This window comes from Myotis myotis, unplaced genomic scaffold (assembly GCF_014108235.1).
Source record: "Myotis myotis isolate mMyoMyo1 unplaced genomic scaffold, mMyoMyo1.p scaffold_m19_p_13, whole genome shotgun sequence".
NCBI classification, from domain to species: domain Eukaryota; kingdom Metazoa; phylum Chordata; class Mammalia; order Chiroptera; family Vespertilionidae; genus Myotis; species Myotis myotis.
In genome coordinates, this window is record NW_023416317.1 from 51760528 (window position 1) to 51784915 (window position 24388).

The following is a 24388-nucleotide window of genomic DNA, read 5'->3' on the forward strand; positions in this document are numbered from 1 at the left end:
TCTTATCCACACTTCTATACAATATTCATCACTGAATGCCTGTCTAATAGTCTATCATGATATTGTGCCATGGTTTATTAATCCATTCTTGTGATTTTAAACATTCATATTTCTTTTCCTAATTTTATTTTGCAACTGCAGACAATGCTCCCATGAACATCTTTATGCAGATGTCCTTCTGCTTCTGGTTATTTTCCTAAGAAAATCTCCAGGAGTAGAATTCTTGGCTCAGAGTCTGTTTGTATTTTTGACTCTTCAGAAAGAGTTCCACATTGTTTTCTCACAGAAGTGTACAAACTCATTCTGCATCAGCAATAAACGTCCAGCTCAGCACACACACCAGTGTCGGGTTCTCTCATTTTTTAAAATGTTCACCGTGTCGCTGAGAATAAAACTGTTTTGCTGTAGGAGAGTAAAAATATGTCAGTGATTCTGAATGTTTTCCTCCGGCTTCTTTAAAAGAGTCTGTTAACTTCTTGAGATGATTGAGGGTGTAGTGTCAGATTCGTGACCCTAAAACCTAGGTTGCTACTGAGCATTGTATAGAGTTTTCTCCCAGCAAGTTTATTTAGCCTTGAAAGCCAAACAATAACTCTGCACAAAATACCATAATTCATTCATCTTTTCACCCCCGTGGGGAGCTATGAAATGGAATCAAGTACAGATCGATCAAGGACAAGGCATTCAAGTTATGCATAAGACAAAGGATAAGATCTCCCAGGCTCAGCCCCCATGGTTGGCAGCGATGCACTGAGCCGAGTGATAAACAAAAGGAAAAGATACATTTTCTCTGGCTTTAGTTCCAAACCCTTGGCTGCTGTTGTTTTTTTTATTAGTGTTTTAGCATGTGATGGTTACACTTTCATGTGCAGGCCACCATTTAGACCTGTGTTGACCATGGAGGGGTGGCGTGTTCACTTCCGCTGGACCCTGCCAGGAAGGCTGCAAACGCATCAAGCCTCGGCAGATGCTCTATTTGAGGACACTGCGTTTGGCGTCACCGCCTGCAAAACCTGGGCATGGTCCATTTCACCCACCACCTTGTTATTTAAAAAAAATAATAATAATTGAGAAGCAAATCCTGCCTTGTCCTATGTATCTAAATATGTAGTAATATAGTCCTGCTTTTCTAAGTAAAATGAGTATATTGGTAGTTGATACTCATAGGACAAATGATTAAAGAGGACAAGTGGATTGAGTAACACGGCTCCTTTGTAAGAGCAAAAGTTGTCACTCATTTTAGGGGTGCACCTGGATATCTCTTCTCCCCCATATTCTGGCAATGGCTGCACAGATGCCGCACACACCACCCACTGTTTATCTTTACTGCCATCACATGTGTTACCCTTCAGGTACTTTTTATTTGCTCATTTCATCAAAGAAAAAATTAATTACACATTTAGTTTAACCTACCTCCAGACCAAATCTCACAAGGTATATATCATTTTACTTTTTAAAATTGTGGTAAAATATATGTAACATAAATCTTGCCATTTTAACTATTTAGAACTATATAGTTCTGTGTCATTAAGTACATTCATATTGTGTCTGTCATTGCTTTTAGGTAATCTGCCTTTAAAAATATATAATTGGCCCTGACTGGTATGGCTCAGTGGATAGGACATCGGCCTGCAGACTGAAAGGTCCCAGGTTTGATTCCGGTCAAGGGCATGTACCTTGGTTGCGGGCACATCCCAGTGGGTGGTGTGCAGGAGGCAGTTGATTGATGTTTCTCTCTCATCGATGTTTCTGACTCTCTATCCCTCTCCCTTCCTCTCTGTCAAAAATCAATAAAATATATTTTAAAATAAAAGTAAAAATATATAATTGATTTCAGAGAGTTAGGAGGAGGGAGAGAGATAGAAACATCAGTGAAGAGAATCATTGATCAGCTGCCTCCTGCACGCCCCACACTGGGGATCAAGTCCACAACCCAGGCATGTGTCCTGACCAGGAATTGTACTGTGACCTCCTGGTTCGTAGGGCGACGCTCAACCACTGAGCCATGCCTGCCGGGCTGCCCTTTTTTACTCTAAATGATTTTAAGATTTTCCCATTATTCTTTATTTTCTTTAATTTTACTAGAATGTATCTATGCATGAGTTTTAAAATGTTTCTTAGGCATCATTGGACTTCTTAAATCAGTATATTGGGATGTCTTTCATTAGTTCTGGGAAATTAGCCACTTTTCCTGGGTCAGCCACCAACAGCAACTGGATACTGGGAAAGACATCAAAGAATATTTTGGGATATCCAGGGTGGTAAATGCTGGTGGCTTGTTATAATATAAGCCCTCTTACATAATGCGATCAGGACTCACAGGTTTGTAATTCCCAGGCGAATAATCCTATTGAAGTATGTGTGTCTTAAACCTTTTAAAACTTAAAATGTATAAATATACATTTATTCAATAATACTTTAATAGAGGACTATTGGGGATGTAGTGGAATTGCATATAAATTCCAATAGCTGCTTCTTTAGTTTAGAGCAAAGCATACTAAAAGCAGAATTCTAATGTATCTAGCTTTTTCAGTCCTTTATAGTTTTCTTTCCCATATTTAATTTAATCTACCCAGTCTTCCCCAGACTTTCAATTTCATTTTAATAGAGCAATTCTCTTTCATTTCACATACCTTTCGTTACTTTCCATAATATTTAACTAAGTTATGTATAACTGGCACAAACATAATTAGATGCAGATTCTTGATACAGCTCAACTGGCAGAGGCAGAAATCTCTAGTGTCCTAGAGAGTAGGCAACTACCTGTGATCATTCAGTGTACCTTGAGGATCATCATGTTTTATAGAAAAAAAATGGGGAGACAAAGGGTATTGACTAAATGGAGGTTGGCTAAGACAGCATCTGTCTACTACAGCCCTACTTCCTAGAATTCATTATCACTACTGCTTTCTCTATATCTGGATCTTAACTGAGAATTCCAAGTCATTAAAAGGGCTTCAGAGCCCAGAGAAGAAATTGTATACAGTGTTAAGATAGCACCAAAAAAAAATTTAAAAACATGAACATTTTAGATCAACCTAATTTATGAATGTTAATGTAAAACTCTTAAGTAAAGGATTCGCTAATAGAATCCAGGAGTGCATTTAAAAGAACAACACATCATAACAAAATAGTATTCACCTCAGAAACACAGGGAATTCAGAAATCAAGCTATTAATATAACATCACATAAGAATAAGCCAAAGGAAGTCAGCCATATGAGTCTCTGAATAGATGCTAAAAAATGCATTTGACAAAATCCATTACCCTTTTTAATTTCAAAATCCATTCTGGAAAAAGAAGTGCCTATTTTCTTACTGATAAATATGTGTGCGTGCTTACCCACGCTCACCCCCTCTCTCCTCAAGCCAAAAGGCAGCCCCGCACTCAACGGTAAGTATGAGGAGTGTGGGTATTCAAGTCAAGATGTTCACAATCACCACTGCTATTTAACATGAAGTAAAAAGAAATAAATGTATCTAAAAATGTAAAAAGAGAAGGCAAAAATCCTCATTATTTCAGATGATGTCATTGTGAAACCCGAGGGTGGGACCCCTATAAACCAATTATAATCATTCAAAGTAGGTATATGGCTACCATGTTAAGATACAAAAGCCAAAAGCTTTCTTACACAGAAACAGTTAAAAATATCATAGAAAAGAACATCCCATCTGTAACAGCAAAAAGGATAAGACACCTCAAAATAACTTTACAGGAAATCCATAGACTCCATATGGGAAAAATAAAAATGTTGTAAAGAGCTCAGTTCTCTAAATCAATCTGTAACTTTATTTTGATCCCAATATACTTTTCAACAGGATGTTCCTTAAAGTTATATGAGCCAAATGTAGAAGTTCACATGGAAAAATAATGCAAGAAAAACTATGAAACCTCAGGGGGAAAATAGAAGAAAATTAAAGACCATTCTTATCCTAGTTATTAAACATGCAATAAGTATAACAGTTTCATACAGGCACTGAATAGGTAGCTATTTGGAACAAACTGAGAGCCAAGATATAAGCCACATAGAGAGAGTTGAGATAGATGAATTCAGTTTGTGAATCCTATGGCATTTCAACTCCGTGGAGAAAGGTCCAATAACGGTATTTGATTTAACTAACTGGCCAACTTGGGAGAGGGTGGAGGGCTGTATCCTTAAGTCATTTCTTACATCAAAATAAATTCTAGAATTCTAGATCAATCAAATATTTAAATATTAGAACTGAACCTTGTGAGAAGTAGATAAAAACATAAGAAAATATAATCTCAGAGAAATTGAGCCCCAAACCCAGAAATTCTAGCATAAAATACATCTTAGTTTGACGACATTAAAGATTAGAAGTTTTTGTATGATGAGAATTACTGTAGACAGTTAACTATCAAGAAATAACACACTGGGAAAAATATCTCTAACATAAATTCAAAGGGCTAATGTTCTCAAGTTATAAAAGTAATATAAAACAAAAATGATACTGAAATAGACAAAAAGGTATATGAACAGGCAGCTTACAGAAAAAGAAAGAGCTATGACTCATGGCCAAAGATAATATCAGTTATAATCGAAACAATGCAAATCAAAATGGCAAGTAATGTTTTACCTATCAAATTAGCAAAATGGGACATCTGTAATACTTTTAACAATAAAGATAATTTTTTTAAAACTTAGCAAAACATATTAAAGTTTTGTTGTTATATATATACTAGAGGCCCGTTGCATGAAGATTCGCGCAATAGGCCTTCCTTCCCCTGGCTGCTGGCACCAGTTTTCCTCCAGCAACCGGGACCCAGGCCTTTGGTCTGGCCACAGCAGCTGCAGCAGCGAGGCTTGGCTTCTCTGCTCGGGCCATAGTAGCAAGGCTTGGCTTCTCCGCTCCGGCTGTAGTAGAGAAGCCAAGCCTCTTTAGTCTTCACTCATCTTCAGTCTTCTTCAGGTTTGGCTCTGCACCTGCATATGCAAATTAACTGCCATCTTTGTTGGGTTAATTTGCATACTCATCCTGATTGGCTGGTGGGCGTAGCAGAGTGACACAAATTTGCATGTTTCTCTTTTATTAGTGTGTGTGTGTATTTTATTGATTTCAGAGAGGAAGGAAGTGGAAGAAATAGAAGGGTCAATGTTGAGAGAGAATCATTGATTGACTGCTTCATGCACACCCACACTGGGGATTGAGCCTGCAACCAGGGCATGTGCCCTGACCGGGAATCAAACCATGACCTCCTGGTTCATAGGTCAACACTCAACCACTGAGCCACACTGGCTGAGCAAAACATATTAAAGTTTAACAATATCCAGGCCTGGTGTGTATATGGGAAACAAGCATTCTATTGCACAATTAGTGGAAATATAATTCAGTACAAACTTTTAGAGGGCAGTTTACACTTACTTTCTGACTCAAAAATATGCACTCAAACAGTTTACCCAAAAAATGCCGAAGTACAGATATGGAGATGTATCTCATCAGCTAACCCAGCGAAGTAATACAGCAGCCACCATGAGGGTGGCTGTATTAGTATTGATGGTCCCTTTCCCATGGCGTGTCACCGTTCACCATGTAGTTGTATGACTTTCTCATTTCAATTAGAGGGTAGAACAAAACCATGAGCCTTTTGTATAGTGATTTTCCGTACCACATTTTCAAGTGCATTTTAGAAATTTAAATGGTATGTATACCAAAACGCTGCTGAACTCAGGACCTTCCTCTTCCTCTCGAAGTTTGTATAGGGACAAGCCTCCCAGAGGCACCTCGCTGCTGATGGGCAAGCACTCACTGGGCTTCTCGCCCTTCCTCGCCCCTCATACCTCCCTGATTTGCACCTGTGACATTGCTTCTTATGCCTCAGCAGGCAGGCTGTTCTGCCAAGAATTGGCTGTGCTCTAGAGAAAGAAGCCTGTTTTAAGAGATACTACAGGCCTTCGGTTCTGCCGAAGGAGATGGAGGGGGTGGTGCTAGGACATCCACCTGTCTGAACAGGATGTGGAGTTCCTTTGGAAAGTCCTTGCTCAGAGACCTCAGACCCCTCCTTCTCCCTCCATCACCTCTTGGTTCTTCAGTTTTACTTCATTTCCACGTCACTTGGAACTCTTTAAGCCCCAGGATGAGGACAAACAATGTGAAAGGGCCTGAGGAGATCTTCTAATTTAGTGGTGAAAACCCAAGAAGAGGAGGTAGACATTGTCAGGAGACCTTACTCCATTGATATTTGTCAGCAGAGATAAAGGATTTAAAATGTTGTGTGTAGAATTCAGTTATATATAAGATTACATAACTTATCACTTAAGCCTTCTGGGACACTTTTGAGTGTAAAAGGGAATGCTCCTAATTACACTGGGACCGACAGATATGAATGAGAACTGTTCTGAGCCAATTACACTCCACGGTGCCCGCCCCGCCCCTTCATTCACAGAAAGCCTTTCTTGGTGTATATTGAACTTTTCAGTGTCCAGTGGTCCTGTAACCCTAAATCTGGGGAGCCTCACACAATTGTACTGAGTCAGGGAAATTCAACTTCATCAGGAGACAGTTGCCACAAAACCCACCTCAAGAGTCCTTTTGGTAGCTCACACCTCTGTCACAGACAGCCCAGACCCTAACCTTAAAGCACTTAGCTTTCAGATCACATACTTGTGCTAAAACAGGATTCATTCTGGTTGTATGGAAGATAGAGCAACGGGTGCCCAGGTCCCATGCATCTGTGAGGCACAGTCTTCTGTGGGATTCTAGAACCTTGCATCCCAAGAGCCTTTGCAAACCAATATGTTCTACGGGACATGGGCAGGACGTGGGCGAAACTGAAGGATGAATTCCTCTTAGTTAGGCTTTTCTTTCTTTATACTTATTAAATGTAGTTATTTTATTTTTTACCTGGTAATTCTAATATCTGAGGTGTTAGCTGGTCTGGTTCTTCTAGCTGTTGTTTCTCCTGACTCTTAGTCAAGATTATCCACATTTAGCAGATAAGCTCAGTCTTAGTTTTGTTTTTATTATCAACAGAGGTAATGAGAATTCAGGCTGAAACTCCCAAGAAAGGTTTGTGGTTATGACTTGAGGCGATAACTTTTCAGAGGAGATTTTTAATGCACCATTTTCAAATCATGTTTATGCCACTCATCACCAAATGTTTTTTGCTGCCCCATTCTGCATGATGGGTTTGTTTCTAGGTGATTCTTACATTAAAAGTATAACCTGATGGGGTCCAAGCCTTACATGAAGGGTCTCTTTTTAGATTTCTCCACACTGGTGGGAGTCCTACATTTATTTCTTACGCCTTGGCCCCACCAAGCTGTCAAAAGAGAAGCTTCAGGCTGTCTGGATTCATCTGAAACCTTCTGGCCATAAAACACCTCCATGTTGGCTTGCTTCCTTGAATTCTCATTTTTGCAGAGTTTTTAGCTTTGAAGATGCCTCATTGTCTTTAGTTGTTTTCAGGGGGTTGTAATTTAGGGTATGAAATCCACCATGCTGCTAGAAACGGAAGTCAGCCTATATACTGTTTAGGTTATGATGAGCCTAAAAGTCAGCAGTACTCTATTGGACAGCTCTCTCAGATCCAGCCCAGCTTCTCAGAGCCTCCCTTCTCCGTCTGAGAAACCTGCATTTAACCCATCCCAGCAGCTCTGAGCTCTCTCAAAACGTCAGACACCTGTCTCCTGTGTGTGGTTTTCATTAATGGCTCAGTCCATTTATATTTAATTACCCCAGAGGGATAACGTCAAGCTTATTTATATCCTGGGCCAGAAATCAACAATTCATCTCTTTAGCATTTAGTGCTCTGCGTGCTTTTCCTGCGACCCTCCGGCTTCATGGGGCTGGGGAACACTGTAATTCTCATTAGAGCGTAGCACCGGCTTATTTCAAGTATAAATCTTACTGCAGCCACAGTGGCTGAGGAAACACAAAAACAATGAATTTTCACCCCGCATATTATCACCTGGCTCTTCTCCGTGTCGCCACCTCATCAGAAAGGAAATGACATAAACATAGGTAATCGATGCATTCTTCATTTTGACTCTCAGTAAATCAACTGGGTTTCTTCAAGCAGATACATCTGGGGAATTGGTTCCATAACTCATTCTATAATAAAACACTTAATAAGTTTAAAATCAACGTGTCTGCCCATGAAATAGTCCAGAAGAATACTGGATCATGTTGAGTGAGTAATCCAATTTACAGAAACTGAGCATTACCTGACATTGAATAGACCTTTGAGTTTTGCCATGATGAGAAAACAAAACCTCTCGATAACCTATTTGGGAGGTGACAGGGATTTAGTCATTCACTCAACACCTGTTTAATGAGTGGCCACTATGTCAGGGCACTGAGGTCCAGCATTAGGGATTCAGAAACCCAGACACAGAATCTGTGTTCATGGAGCTCACAGCCTAGAAAGGGAGTAAATAAATCTCTGCGATTCTCTTTGGGGTAAGTACTGAAAAGGAAAGATACAGTGCTGGGAGCAGGTCCTCATTTAGACGGTGGGGACCAGGAAAGTGACGTTTCAGTTCCCCTTAGGTGGCAGGAGCTGATCAGACGAAGGCAGATGATTGCACAGTGTGGGAGGCAGGAAGAGGAGACCCACATTCCAGGGAAGGCCCGATGTGCCCAGGATGGCTTGCTGCTTCATTTCTCTTTTTCATTTCTCTCTCATCTTCATTTCAGTTTCCTTCCTCAATAATAAAATACTGTAGTGGTGCTAACGGCAAATGGATGAAGGGGTATTAAATTATCAGAAGAGTTCCTGCATTTGCGGCTCCTTAGAAGCAGACCTCAGTGAGACCTCAGGGGTCTGCAGCAGAGAGAGGTACCACCTCCTGCAGGGACCCTCACAAAGAGCCACCCCCAGCAGGCCTACTTTAGAGACACAGGTTCTAGAACCATCGGCCAGAGTCTGCTCTTTTCCTCTCATCTCTTCCTGCTTCTTTCTCCTGGTTATGACTCCACTTGGCTCCTTGGAAGTGCCCATGCCCTAACTCTCTGGGTTACCACCGTGACAATTCTAGCTGTGACTTTGCTTCTCCGTGAGTTACATACTCAAGTTCAGCTAAGCATCCTTCCTCCTGCCAGCACAGGGCCCAAGCCTAAACATTGGCCATTCCAGGCCCGGTGGGCAATACTCAGACAATCTTAGCAAACCTGCTCCTTTTGCAGGTCCCAGTGTATCACACCTCTAAGTGTCTTATCTAAAAGAAAATCAACCATATTTAATCTGGGAATCAAATTATTCCTGCTTACCTCTGGGAGGAAGCATGGTCCCATTGATGGAGTTGGAAGGCAGCAGTAAAGTGCCATGGGCAGGACAGATGAAGGTGACGGATTTGGTTTTCACATGTTGGGCTTTGAAGTGGCATGTCAGATGGGTAGCTGGCCAGAGCTCAGAGCTCAGAAGTGCCTGGATGGTAGCGAGGGCTAGAAGGAAGGAGCACACCAAAGACGAATTGTAAAGTGAGGGGAGAAGAGGGCCTAGGATGAGCCTGGTGTTAAAAATTCAAGTTTCTGTCCAGCCAGTGTGGCTCAATGGTTGAGTGTTGACCTCTGAACCAGGAGGTCACAGTTTGATTCCCAATCAGGGCACATGCCCAGGGCTGCGGGCTCGATCCCCAGTAGGGTGCATGCAGGAGGCAGCCAATCAGTGATTCTCTCTCATCATTGATGTTTCTATTTCTCTCTCCCTCTCCCTTCCTCTCTAAAATATATATAAAAAAATTCAAGTTTTCTCAAAAGAGCCCACAGAACATCAAGCTAAGAAATGAAAAGAAGGGTTTGTTACCCCAGCATTAAGAGGAGGCTAGCGAATAGACAATACCCATTTCACTTTATAAAAACCTTAAAAAATGTAAACCCATAGAAAGGTCCTAGAGAAATAAAGCCTCATTTGGACAAGACAGCATTCGGCATGAAGACAGTTCAGTTCAGCCGGAACAAATGCAGAAGATGATGCTGTATGTATTCTGAGGACCATAAACATCTCTTAAAGTCAGGATTCAAAGCTGCTGCAGAATGCTTTTCAGTGTCTTGGATTCTCATGTGGGAGCGGGAGCAAAGGGCCTGAAGAAGGCAAACTTTAATTCAACATGGACTGTTGGGAGGACCAACACATTTGCCAGGGAAGTGGGCTGCTTCGGCCTGGGCTGGGCAGCCCTGTTGCCTGCAGGGACCCTAGGAATCCTGCCTGAGGGGTGAATTGCTCTCAGAATCCTCATAAAGGCCCTAGAATACCTGTACACTGTCTGTCATTCAAAGGCGGCATGAGCAGGGGAGTATTTGGGAATTCGTTGATAAGGAAAGAATCGAAGAGGCTTGTAGTTTGTAACAGTAGGAGTGAGGATGTGAGATAATTAAGAAAAGGGGATTTAATTTATTCTGAAGAATCGTGCCAGGGACTCCAGTCAAGCAGCTTGCTCAGAATGAAACCACACGAAGACATCTGCCTCTTCCAAAGTTGTGTGTCTCCCCGGGGATTTGTGCAAGCTGAGAAGTGCGAGTCTCACTCAAAATGAGATCTCTCAAGAGACTCGTAGAAGTGGCCTTGTAGACTCGGGAAGTGTAACAAATTTCAAATAAGCTAACTAACTCTAAAAAGTCTTGGTGGCGGCTGTGCCTCTCAGATACAGTCATAAAGCACTACATGTTTTCATTGCTTCTAATCAATTCAGCTTCTGTCTCTAACTTGGGGGAAGATAATAGACCATTCAGCAGGTAGGCTGTGTCTTGGACTATGTATTAGCCAAAAGAGATGATTTTCTTCCTCAACTTTTAGAAATTTCCTATGTATTAGATTGTGTTCTTTGTGCTTAAAAATTCCCTTTAGGGAACCAAAATGTGTTTTATATTCTCATATAAATAATGTTTGTGTGTGTTATTTATTTAGCATTTATGTCAGCTTGTGAAAGAGAAAGGGGAAGGCATCACTTAAGCTCGGATTTGGAAGCGGGAGGGAGCCGGACAGAGGAGCAGAAAAGCAGGTTGCAGGGTCGGTGGTGAAAGAATGTCTTTTCACTGTCAACAGAAAGGGGTGTGGCTGGGGAAACTGTCCTTCAGGAATGAAGGGGAAATGAAGAACAGTGCTCACAGGGAGGGTGATGTGTGAGCGTGAGAGCCTGTGGTCCCCCCAGTAGGACCAGAAGAAAGAGGACCGGCCAGGGAGTATGGAACAAATGTAGCCATCAGCATCTTTTTAAAAAAATCTTTATTGTTGAAAGTATTACATACGTCCCCCTTTTTTCCCCATTGATCCTTTCTAGCCTCTCCCACCCCCCATTCCAGGCCTTTACCACCCTGGCCGTCAGCATCTTCGTCCTTGACCCCAAAATACTCTAGGTCCGTGGTTGGCAAACTGCGGCTCGCGAGCCACATGTGGCTCTTTGGCCCCTTGGCCTTAGGAGGACCCTAATTAAGTTAATAACAGTGTACCTACCTATATAGTTTAAGTTTAAAAAATTTGGCTCTCAAAAAGAAATTTCAGTCGTTGTACTGTTGATATTTGGCTCTGTTGACGAATGAGTTTGCCGACCACTGCTCTAGGTCATTAAGAAGAATGCAGCTGTGGCTTATTTGTTAGCAGATGTTTTTTGCTTGCATCGTTTTGTTCTAATCCCTCAGCCACTCATGAGAGATCTGGAACCAATATTCCCACTTTGTAGCTGATGAAATTGATGCTTGCAGAGGTTGTTAGCACATCATCCTTTTCATGTATAGCCCTCAGAAGCCATCTTTGAGCTTCGCAGCTTTCCATGCCGGGTCTTAAGATTCCGAGGTGCTCCCTCGGGGTGGGGAACGGGGTGTATTGACACAGGAGGAAAATGTTGATCCCAGATGTAGTTGGAGTGTGCCAGAACGCTGGAGGACTTGTCTGTGGCTCAAAAAATAATATGTCGTAGCTCCAACAAGAGTCCCCTCCCCCCCCAAAAAAAATTAATAGCTGACAAGAGCCAAAAACATACCGCAAAACCCCAAACCAAAAGAGGACATGAGGCTTAACAGAAATTTTTCCTAGGCTCTCAGGAATGAAATCATTATCATAAAGCCTTTATACATTAAGTTCTGAGGCAAATGCCTCTTTGCTGGATGTTTCTGGGCAGTAAGCAGTTTGTTACGCAGAATTGTATTTGCTTCCCTAAAACCGCACTCTGTCGTTTTCTATTTTCTTCTCTAAAATTATGTACAGGATTTTTCAGGCCAAGGTGTATGTGGATGTGTGAGAGCCTGTGAATCTATTTCGCTGGGACAAGGTCAAAGAAAGTCACTTCCTATGCTGTGTGCATCTCTAATAATAACATAAAAGCCCGTCTCTCCATCCTTGTATTTCTGACCTTGGGACAATCTCTCCCCGGAGCTTATCGACAAGTACCTTGAATGGTGCTACTGGATGCTGAAAAACACTCCACGGACACTGGTCGCATTCAAAATTCCATCAAGAAAAGTCAACATCCCTGGTTTTGTTTCTAGTCAGACTTTTTTCTTGCTTGGTAAGCTGTGATACCTTGTACAAAACCCCTGACTGTTCTGGACTCCCCTAGGGGGCTGACAGTGCTGGGGGACGCCTGTCACATGTCCTCAGAGTGCCCGGGGCTGGCCGGTGAGGAGCTGGGCCCATGCTCTGTGCTGAAAGCTGCCAGTGTTGGGAAGAGCCACTATGTCAGTGGTTCTCAACCTGTGGGTCACGACCCCTTTGGGGGTCAAACGACCCTTTCACAGGGGTCGCCTAAGACCATCCGAAAACACATATATAATTACATATTGTTTTTTGTAATTAATCACTATGCTTTAATTATGTTCAATTTGTAACAATGAAAATACATCCTGCATATCAGATATTTACATGATGATTCATAACAGTAGCAACATTACAGTTAGGAAGTAGCAACGAAAATAATGTTATGGTTGGGGGTCACCACAACATGAGGAACTGTATTAAAGGGTCGCAGTATTAGGAAGGTTGAGAACCACTGCTCTATGTGAAGGGCGGTGGCTGTGTTCAGGCGGCCCGGTGCACTGGGACTCAGAGGGCAGCGTGACCCCCATGACAGTTGGGGAAAGAGGAAGGGGAGGGACAGCAGAAGAGTGTGCCCTCCGCTATGCCACGCGCCCGCTGGGGTGAGGCTGAAGTCTGTGGAGAGAGCCCTCGCTCCTTGCTGACCAGCCAGACTTTCTCCCGACGCCATTTCTGCTGAAGGACGGTTTCTTGTCTCCAAGTCAACTCTCAGTATTGCAGGGTAGGGTTTCCCTTTGAGGAAAGGAAAACCCACCTCCGCTGGCCAGCTTCGTTCATTTTTCACTCGCTGCCTATCAAACCGGCTGCCTCATGCACTTCTCTGCCCAGCGCCATTTCCGCAATAAATGGCCACATGGGACACCTTCGGGGCCACATGCCTCTGTGCCTTGCTCTCCTCGGAAATGGTGTCCCACGTCCCTTTGCGGGGAGTGTCCCTGGCCGGATCTCTATGGAGGGCACACAGCGCTGAGTTGTATTCTAGTGTGATGGGCTGTGGAGCTAAGTAGACGCCACGGAAAGGTTCTGTCCTCAGACACTCCCGTGGAGCAGAGCTGGGTGTTCCGTCCTGGTTTCTCAGGGGTGGGCCTCAGGAAGGCCTCGTGGTGCAGTGCGCATCCGAGAGCTGATCCGGCCAGAGGTCCCTAGGCGTTCGCCTCTCCTCCGCCGCCCCGCAGCCCTCATCCAGGTCTTGGTGAGGCCTTCTGGCCCAGTCTCCTGGGCATCGTCCCAGCTGAAGGGGGCAGCCCCTAACGGAGAGGCCGGGGTGGTGGAGGGTCCGGCTGGTAGGGTGTTTCCTGATCACATGTGTCACTCTTCTGGCGCCAGACGCTTTATTTTTAATTAAAGAGTATGGTATTTCTCTGCAACAGTAGTTTTCATGGCCATGTGACAAATCAAAGACAACACAGACCTTTCCATGTTTTCTTTTCCTGTTTAAAATTTTATTTTTCAATAACAGTTTACATTCAGTGTTATTTTGTATTAGTACCAGGTGTTCAGCACAGTGGTTAGTACCTACCTGGCACCATACATAGTTATTGCAACATTATTGACTATACTTTACATCCCCATGGCTATTCTGTAAAGGCCTCTCCGTGTTTGATTTAAATCACTAGGCACACATATGAGCAGACAGTTGCTAAGTACATTCTTAGTGAGCTTGTTTTTTATCCGAAATAACAGGCGCGAGTGATTTAATGAGTATTAGCATCATGGCACGGGGCATTTTCCTTGTCACTTCCAATTCTCACATTTAATAGCACGCTTGACCTGCCAGTTAGACTGTAGGATTCGTGTCCAGGCTGCATCAAGGGCTGGGTGGAGTAGGGAGAACTCAAACAAGAAAAGGGATCTGTTTGGATTGCCTCCTCCTCTCCCCAGAGCCCCCCGAAGGAAGGTGATCATTGCCCGGGGAATCCTTCACCGCCCACTCTCACCCGGTGACGGTGCCCAGGATTGGAATTCCCTGGGAGGCGATGGCGTGCAGACGCACATTAGGATGCATTTCAGAAGCGGTGACTTGCTGGGCTGAGGCTCTGTAGGCCTGGAGGTGGACTCCGCTCTGGCTGAGCCTGTGCAGGGCGGGTTTGCCTTCCCTTCCCCGCCTGCTCCTTCCTGCCCGTTCGACGGACAAGGGCCACTGCGCCTGTGACGGCAAAGGGGGTGCTCCTGGGGCTGCAGGTCTCTTTTCCTCCAGGTTTTGAAACTGCCACTAACTCTCAATTCACAGACCCTGAGGCCTTTGCAGGCTGTTCATCGTCACCATCTGAAAACCCCAAAGATGCCCCCGTCCCCCGATTATTTGCACCCCTCCCGGGGGCTCTCTCCTTTCCCCTGATCACAGCCAGCTGTCAGGAAAGGCTGTGGGAGGCACCCACCCCCCACCCTAAGGGATGGGCACGTCTCCCCACATCACCCTCCCAGGTGAATCTGATTTCCAAGGGAAGTTCTTCTGCTGACTTGAGGTATTCTAGAAGTATCTGGGGCTTTGCTCTGGGCTGCTTTTAGCTGTGCCTGGGGCTGTCACAGGCTGTCTTATCACATGGGGCTCCAGTTGGTCACCCAGAACCCTGAGAAAGGAGGGGGAGGAGAACGGAAAGCCGTGGCCCCCTTCCTGAGGGCCAGGCATGCTGTATAGGTTAGCGCACCCCGTCCTTGGAAGCCTGCAAGTAAGGTTATCCCTGATTCACAGGGTAGGAGATGGGCTCAGGGAGGGTAGGAACCTGCTTAACGTCACACAGCTGATGAGATACTGAGCTTGGATTTGGAATCGTCCATTTGACTCTGAAACCCAGAATCTTTCCACTGTCTCATTTTGCTTACCTGTGGGCATGAGGCTGCCACCACTGGCCTCCAGAGGCAAGTCCATCTCAGGGGCTCCCACCCAGGAAGTGTTTAGTTGGCTAAGGGGCTTCATGTTCCGGGAGGTCCAGGTCCCTTGGTACGTCACAGCTTTGTAGTAGGTGACCACTCCCCTCCAGGAAGCTGAGGCCCTCGCCTGCTCTCTCTGGCCCTTGGCCGGGCTCTAGAAGCAAGTCTGCCATTGCCCGCTCGCAGCTCCTGCCCAGCACTGGAATAGCAGGGCACCGTCCGCACGCAGCCGTCCCGTCTCAGCATGGCTCAGGCACAGAGGTGAGATGCACCCGGCTTTCCTTTTGCTTCTCTCCTATCGCTCTTCTCAGCCTGGTCAAAACACCATTACACTTGGACGCAAAACCAGCAACAGCAATATACATCGCTTCCGGGAAGACCTCATGGGCCCAGAGCTGTACCCAGATCCCAGCATCCTCCCTCCCTGAGCCGAGAGGGTGAGTCAGCTTCTAGCTGCTGCCTACACAGGTGGTGCTGCTGAGAAAACCCAGCTAACGTGGGCCCCATGGGCCCGAGGGCGGACCCCTCCATCCAGCACAGAACCAACCTTCCGACACCCAGAGCGAAATCGGGCCCTGCCGAGTGGGGCAGGACCCGGGGGCGCCTCCTGGGCCTCCGCCTTCACGCTTGGAGAACCAGCTGTGCTTCGGAGGCAGTCGGAGGAGAGAAGTCCCCAGAGCCCGGCCTGAGCTGCTCTAGGAGCTGGAAGCTTTCTGAGGAATGTGTAGGAGTGTGCACACAGCCCCTGGTCACGGCTGACACACACCACACACTCACAGGCAGACATGGAATCACGCAGACACCCCCCCCCCCCCCCGCACCAATACCCTCTCTGCCTCCCTCCCTCCCTTCCTTCTCTGGCTCTTCCTGCCCGCCCGCTGTCCCCGCGCCCCCCCATTTCCTTTTCTCTGACACACAATATGCTCTCATGCAACATCTATCTCACATTCCACAGTCCCTCTTCCTCCTCCTCCTTCTCCCGTCCTCCCCTCCCAGTTCTCCTCTTCTCCTTCCCTTCCCCCTCCTGCCTCTCTCCTCATCCGACCTGCTCTGGAACCTGTATACATGATAGGCATGGTGTTGTTCTCTTTCTCATTCTCTCACATACACACCCTCCCCCTTTCCTCTCAGATACATTTAGGCTGTACAGCATAGCACCTCACCCCTCTGTCCCTCCTCCCCAGCCCCCAACACACACACCAACCCCAAGCCCTCAGACCATACCGTGACCTCTAACCCTTCAAAGGTTGGCCCCCCTGGTTTTGTTTTCTCAGGCTGTAGCACACCTGGATATACCCCAAATGGCAGTCAAATCCTGAGCTTGCCCTGGATGGATCGCTCAGTCAGTTGGAGCATTGTCCCATACACCAGAAAGGTTGCAGCCTCATTCCCCAGTCTGGGCACATGCAGGAGGCAACCGATCGATGTTTCTCTCTCACATCGATGATGTTTCTCTCTCTCTCTCTATCAATCTCTATCTCTATCTACCTTATCTATCTCTTTCTCTTCCTTCTTTTCTCTATAAAATTAATAGAAACATATCCTTGGATGAGGATTTAATATTTTTAAAATTTATGTTCCAATTTAAACTATAATTCCAACTGCATGCGGTTGTGGCGTGCCCGAGATAAGAAAACTAGGCTCAGCAAGGGAAGTGACCTGAGTTTGGTCACATCGCCGCTGTGTGACAGAGGTGGGCTGGGACCCAGCTCTCTGAACCTAGGCTGGGATTGTTTCCACTTTTCTCTTCTGACTGAAGGTGCCTCTCCTATGCCCTAATCCTCACTGCAATAGGAGATGAAGTCAGGTTTAGCACATGACAAAGGTGGCATGAGAATCCAGTGGGGAGATCTCTGCAAATGATCTCCAGCCCCTAATTTCAACTCTCCTCCAACAAAACCCTTCTCTCAGTGACCAAAGAAATCGAAGATTGTTTTCAACGGGTCTATGATGACAGCGTGGCCATTCAGACCAGAACTCCTGTGTGATTTCAGGCCAGAGCTGCATACAGGAGTGTCTGGACCAGCCCTAGGTGAGCCTCTGTGAGAGCAGCTGGGGATATGGGCCTCATCCCAGCAGATCTGCCCAGAGCCCCCCATGTTGGAGCAGCAGGCTGAGAGCACAGGCAAGGATGGAGCACTGGGCAAAGGCATCAGCATCTTTGAAATGAGGAAAATGTTCTTTGCGAGGCACAATGACAACTGTAAGGAAAATCTGGGCGCTCTGAGTGCAGCAGCTGTGCTGCTTGGCAAAGCCCCTGGTTTAATGTTTGGGTGAAGCAGCACACTCCACCCATCGTCCTAACTCCTTGCTGTCTGCATCCGTGTGCCGGGGGATCAGCAGCCCTGCCAGCACCCGCAGAAAAGGCTCAGCTGTTGCCATGGAAGCTTTCAATGTCTTCAGAGGCTGGGCCTTGAATCTCCGATCCCACGGCCAGCCACAACTGAAAAGGCTTGTGGAAATGGGAAATTGCTTTTGTGTCTAACAGCTAACATTACCGAGAGCTTACTCTGTGCCAGATCACTGTTCTAAGCACTCGGTTGCCCTCATAGCAACTCCATCAGGCAGTAGCAGTAGCAGTAGTAGCAGTAGTAGTTGTCATGTACCCATTTGACAGATGCTGCAACTAAGGAAAGGGAGGTCAAGGAACTTGCCCGAGGTCTCACGGGCAGGAAGTGCTCAGGGTTTGCTCAGGGTAGGCTGGCTCTCTAGTTGACATGCTTACCCTCTGCATGTGGTGCTCTCAGGAATTCGGAAATCTGAAGACTTTCCAAAGGATAGACTCTGAGGTTCTTACTGGAATCCTGGGCAGTGGTTTCAGTTTGGGTGAGAACAGCCAAAAGGCCCCTCTACAAGCAAGTTATTCAAGGCTTTTCTCGAGAGATATTTTTGGCTGTAGACAGATGTACCAGATCTTGCTATTCAAAGCCTTGGAGTCCACCATGGTGGATACTGAGAACAAATCAGAAAGCAGCCCGCCACCACCTCCTCCACACTTGGTGTCTTTGGCCAGGCTCCCACTCCGGAGGTGGGAGTGAAGAAATGAGCACGATTTCCAGCCCTGAGGAAAGTGTCCCCAGCCCGGCCCCCGAGCTCAGGCTTCCTGAGTCCCTCAGGAGGCAGCAAACAGCAGAGAGGCTTGGGATCGCCACAGAACCTACTGGAAGGTTCCTTCTGCTCCAATAGCTTGGACGCTGGGATTTGTGATCCTCCGTTGACAACAGGTACAAAGGGGCGGTGTGGACCTCAATGAAGATGAGCTCCATGACTTATGAGAACAGAAATGTTGCTGGAGGGATCCAGCTGGAAGAATATTAGAGAATTCCAGTGTTCTCCATTTGCTCTCATCTGTCCAGACCTGGAAACCTCCATTCGGGTTGATTACGGCACTTCCTGTGAGTCAGGCCCACCAGCACCTTCACCGCCAATGACGAGTCTGGATAGATTGGCAGGTCGGATGACTCGCGTCGGGCCCCATCAGAGGTCACGCCACGATTTCAGTTTATTTTTCAAATCAACCAACAGCAGCAGCCTCTTTTTGGAGATTTACCTTTGACCAGACGTACATAAAGTTCGTGTTCGATTTGCAGAATATAAATGTGTTCCTGTTTGGGTAAGAAGTGGCCATTACTGAATTTTTGCATGAAAATGAGTGGGGGAGGCCGGTGCCTTTTCAGAGTTTGTGTTTATGTCTGTATAAGTCAACAGAACCCATTCCTAATGCAGTACATTCCAGCAAAGTGTGGACAGAATTTTGCGCACGTGCACTTGTCTGGAAGAAAGGGACCCACTGGCTGAGGATGCGGTTAGTTGGCAGCGGGCAGGAAAGAACCGATTTCCTCCTCCCCTCCTGGATGCTCTTGGTTTATCTGAGGTCCTCTCTCAGCAAGCGCTGTCTGTGTAGCAGTGGTGGGCTGGACGCAGGAGCCCTGGGTCCCCAGTGGGTACCTGAGTCATGCACACGCACTCACACACGGGTGGGAGCTCATATGATGACTTGCAGAATATTCTACCTGCCGCTTCATAATCAAGGGGAAAGCATTCTTCAAAGCTGTGCCTAGATCCTGTAGAGAGAAGCTTCTGGCCCTTTCCTATCAAATGTTCTGCACTCTTTGTGCATGCGTGTGTGTGTGTGTGTGTGTGTGTGTGTGTGTGCGTGCAGAAATTTCGAATTAAGACCTTCTGTTTTATTTAGCCCCAGGATGAAATCTTACCTGAAAAATCAACCCAGGTCTTGGGCAGAGAGCAGACTGGCCCACCTGGCACTGGGGATGGCACTGGGCAGTTAGGCAGCTGTTCCTGTAGCACCTTCTGCGCTGGTGGCCTCCTGAGTTCTTCCTCCCTACATACAAGGCAGGGGGACTTGCAGCAGAACAAGAGGGACATTGCAGGGGGCACATTTCAAGCAAGTGCCTGGGGTCACAAAGAAATGTTCTGTGATAATCTTCATCATTTGTGTGGTCAAAGCAACACGTTACCCGTGCTTATTGCCAATCATGCTCTGCAGAGGAGGTGGTGCTAATATTTGCGGTCTAAAATATACCAAGTATTATAAAGCGCCACACGCATGATGGTCTGTTTGATCCTTTCAACAAGGTGGCGGTGGGAATGATGCCTATTGTACAAATGAGGCTGCTGAAGCTCTGAAAAGCAAAATAAACTGCCTGTGGTCACAGCCAGTGGGTGGTCACGTCCATACCTCACGCTGTAGCTACATTTGCACACACCGGAGTCAGTATGAACGGGGCAAAACGTGTGTACACCCCCCTGTGCTCCCCAGGGAAGAGTGCCCACTCGCCCTGCCTGAGAGACCCCCGGGTTCTCTTCCACTCCTTCCTCTGCCCCCCCCCCCACCTACCCCCCTCCTCTGGCTCTTGCTGCCATGGCAGGCATGTCTATGTTGAGAACGTTTAGCAAAGCAGACCCCATGGTCTGACTGATGAGAAAGTACATGATGAAACCACGTTCTGGTGTTTCTATATCACAGGATCTTGAACCTGCAAAGCAAGAAAGTAAAAATAAAAAAATTACCCCAGCCAGTGTGGCTCTGTGGTTGAGCATCGACCTTTGAACCGGGAGGTCATGGTTCATTTCCCAGTCAGGGCACATGCCCAGGCTGCGGGCTCGATCCCCAGTGTAGGGCATGCAGGAGGCAGCCGATCAATGATTCTCTCTCTCGTCATTGATATTTTTATTTCTCTCTCCCTCTCCCTTCCTCTCTGAAATCAATAAAAAATATTTTTTTAAAAAATAGATACAAGCAAAAATTCACATGACATTCCCCCACAAAGTTCTGTTCAATTGGGCAGCTTTAAATGAGTTTGGTCCTTCTCCCTCCCGCCTCGCACGCGTTGATGGGTTTTTCTCAGCTTGGTTGTCTGCGGTTTCACAGCTCCCCGTCACCTCCCTTCTGAAGCCGGTAATAGAAACAGATGGTGGCAGTGTGCTGCCTGCGCCTTCGCTCGGGGTAGCTCTCTGCCGGCAGCCCTGTGTCTTCCTCAGAAGGATTCTTGGTTCATGCTCTGTCTTTGGGTTTTTCTGGCCAGGAGGACATGGAGTGAAGATTTGGGGACCCCCATTATCTGTGCCCTGGCATTTAATTCAATCTCAAGACACCTGAACTAGATCTGGGTAGAAGAACTTGACAGAGAGAAACCCACTGCTTCCGGTAATTTTCGTAATTAAACCATATTGACTTGCCCTTTATTTCATAGCTTCTTCTTATTGATTATGTACTCTAATCCTTTCCTGTAGGCTGCCTGGTTGTTGTCATTGATGTTTTTACAGGACTGGGTCGTTTGGGTCCTATTTGGTGCCTACGTTTTCAGCGTTTTGCATATGAGTATCTGTGCAAACATTTAAGCGATGACTTTAAAGGGATATTTTGTACTACTGGTTTTATTTAAAAGATAGAAAACTGTATTTCTCCTCTCTTGATTGACTACATGGCAAACACAGAAAGAATGTACTCCGCTGCTGCTGCTGCTAAAACAACCCTGATGGGGCGAGTGCTGCAGGTGTGGCTGTCTTCCCTGCAGACGTCTGAGTCTGCGGCTGGATCCTACTGTATTCCAGCCGGGCGTAGGAGAGTCCGGTCTGAATGGGAGGGTGCTGACCTATTCCAGGCTCATTCTACTCTCGGGCTTTATGGGCAGCAACGGAGGGGACATGTGTATTCTCGGGACTTCATTGTTTAAGCCTGGATTTGCACAGAGCTCCTGCAGAATGCTCAGTATCTACCACCCAGAAGGGACATTAAGGGACTTCTCAGGGTCCTTAAGCCAAGAGCTATATCCTTGGATCTGTATTTAATGTTATGGTCATCAAAGTCATAGATGTACCTACATGAAATATCAGCTAGTTCTCTTGATTTATGGTACAAAAAACAACAACAACAAATAAAGCCACAGTAGTCCCTCCCCCGCCCCCCCCCCTCCACCCTAGTCCTGCTTGCTAAATGCAGTCATTTTCAACTTTAGCTTTCTTTTGGTATTTATCTTCATACTTCTAAATGGCTTGGTTTATCTCTTTATTCCTTAATATGAAAAGGTTTTATTCTGTTGTTCCTCCAAACTCCCAACACATACAAGTCATTACAAAGGGCGGGGATTGAGAAGGGAAGCAAGCATTCTGAAAGTCAGAGTATCATGGGAGCCACAGGAGAAACAGCATTTCGGAAACAGTGCAGAGGGCGAACACATCCATTATGGGCTGAAATGGCACCTGAGCGAAGACCAATGGCATGGCCCCTTGACTTCACAGGAAGGTTTGGGACCTTGGAGGGCAATGCCGGTGGACTACACAGGGGATTGTTTGAGGAGGGGATGGGAGTGAGGACGTTAACACTGCTTGTGAGCCATAGAGACTCCAACAGCCAGCTTGGGCCTTAATTGGAAGGGGAAACACCTCACTCTAGACCAGTGATGGCGAACCTATGACACATGTGTCAGAGGTGACATGCGAACTCATTTTTTTGGTTGATTTTTCTTTGTTAAATGGCATTTAAAGATATAAAATAAATATCAAAAATATAAGTCTTTGTTTTACTATGGTTGCAAATATCAAAAAATTTCTATATGTGACACGGCACCAGAGTTAAGTTAGGGTTTTTCAAAATGCTGACACGCCGAGCTCAAAAGGTTCACCATCACTGCTATAGATTCTATAGTATAGAGCAGCAGTTCTCAACCTGTGGGTCGCAACCCCTTAGGCAGTCGAATGACCCTTTCACAGGGGTCATCCTGCATATCAGATATTTACATTACGATTCATAACAGTAGCAACATTACAGTTATGAAGTAGCAACAAAAATTAATTTAGGGTTGGGTCACTACATGAGGAACTGTATTTGAAGGGCCAGAAGGTTGAGAACCACTGGTATAGAGCATGATGTTATCACTAATGAAACAGGTGACTAAACCAAAAATGTAGGAATTGGGCACATTTCTTAATACGAGCGTGAAGATGTTATCAGAGCAGAACTGGCACATTGATGTGTCAGGATGCACACATCAGTATCGGATGCAACCGTGTGGTGCTGAGAGGTGAGGCAGTATCGGATGCAACCGTGTGGTGCTGGAAATTTGGTTGCAAAAAGCTGTGATCATTTGTATTCTGAGGACGAGGAAGACGAGATGCAGGGAGATAAACTGACATCTTCCAGGCCACACACTGAGTGATGAGGTGGGGAAAGAATCCATAAGTGTTGACTGTTCTTTGCCGTCTCCGTCATGCTAATCAGCCCCGGAAGATGCAAGCTGTCCCTTCTGGGCCAGCGTAGCTTGGAGTGCAAATTTCTGCAGCTGGAGCAAGAACTGCAGCTCTTGCAAATGAACTCTGTTGAATTCTCTTACTTCAAGTTGGTTCTGACAAGTAAAAGAAGGAAGTCCTGATCAGCTTTTTAAATAAGAAGGCAAAAGAAAAGCCATATTCAAATAACCTTTATTCCTGCCTCCAGACAGCTGAAGCTAAAAGAAATCATTTCATTCCCCCTCCCCTCCACCCCAACCCCTGGTTGACAACTGCCTGGCTGTGTATGCGTCAAACTCTCTGAACCGTACAAAGAGGAATGAATCAAGCTCGAGAGTGGAGCCAAGAGCCACGGAGACCGCCTAAGACAGTGATGGTGAACCTTTTGAGCTCAGAGTGTCAGCATTTTGAAAAACCCTAACTTAACTCTGGTTCCGTGTCACATATAGAAATTTTTTGATCTTTGCAACCATAGTAAAACAAAGACTTACATTTTTGATATTTATTTTATATATTTAAATGCCATTTAACAAAGAAAAATCAACCAAAAAATGAGTTCGCGTGTCACCTCTGACACGCGTGTCATAGGTTCGCCATCACTGGCCTAAGAGATGGGAAAGTTCAGGGAGGCCAGTGCCAGTGGCCTCAAGTCTGGAGAAGGCTCCTTGAGGGCCAGATGGGGACAGCAGGGCAGGCCCTGCCAAGGCCAGAATGGCTGCTGGGCCCAAGCCCTGTGAGTGACACCTGGGAAAGTTCTAGAAGGAACAGAGGGTACCCTGACATCCACCGTCAGGCCGCTTCAAAAATGGATTCTTCCATAGACCTTTCTTGGGCAATGGTGTTTCCATTGGTTTTTAGCCCTTACACTCCAGCCTCCTTCAAAGCTCTTCTCCCATCTCACCCCCATGGAGTCGCTAGGGCACAAGTCTCGACAGCTGATCTGTGGAATCCATGGACTCCCCCCAACCTTGGCCATCCACCATTCAGCCACCTGATCTTGTAATTCTCATGTTCTCTCCTGTGATTCTGTGTTTCCCTCAGGCTCCTGCGAACCCAGTCTCTGGAATGGTTCTACAATAATGTGAAGAGCCGCTTCAAGCGCTTTGGCAGCGCCAAGGTCCTGAAAAACCTGTACAGGAAGCACCGGCTGGAGAGCGGAGCAGGCTTCGACATCCTGGGTATGCTGGCTGCCTCTTGCTCTGGGAGTCCTTGGGGGGTAGGGGGGTGGGGGAGGTAGAAGAAGGCCTTGCCTGGAGGCCCCGTATGCTGAGGCACACTC

The 24388-nt window shown here is 46.1% G+C and overlaps 1 protein-coding gene across 4 annotated transcripts in view; it reads left to right on the forward strand.

The window, feature by feature from the left end:
* The window catches only part of LOC118668365 (myosin VIIA and Rab interacting protein), a 168588-nt gene that overhangs the window by 92242 nt on the left and 51958 nt on the right, over positions 1 to 24388 (forward strand). For 3 of the 4 annotated variants that reach the window (XM_036333238.1, XM_036333237.1, XM_036333239.1), the window contains one exon: positions 24151 to 24287. In XM_036333238.1, the coding sequence (XP_036189131.1) occupies positions 24151 to 24287 (137 nt within the window). Of the gene's footprint in view, positions 1 to 20838; positions 21029 to 24150; positions 24288 to 24388 lie in introns of those variants that run through there. The other variant, XM_036333240.1, reaches the window with a different exon arrangement.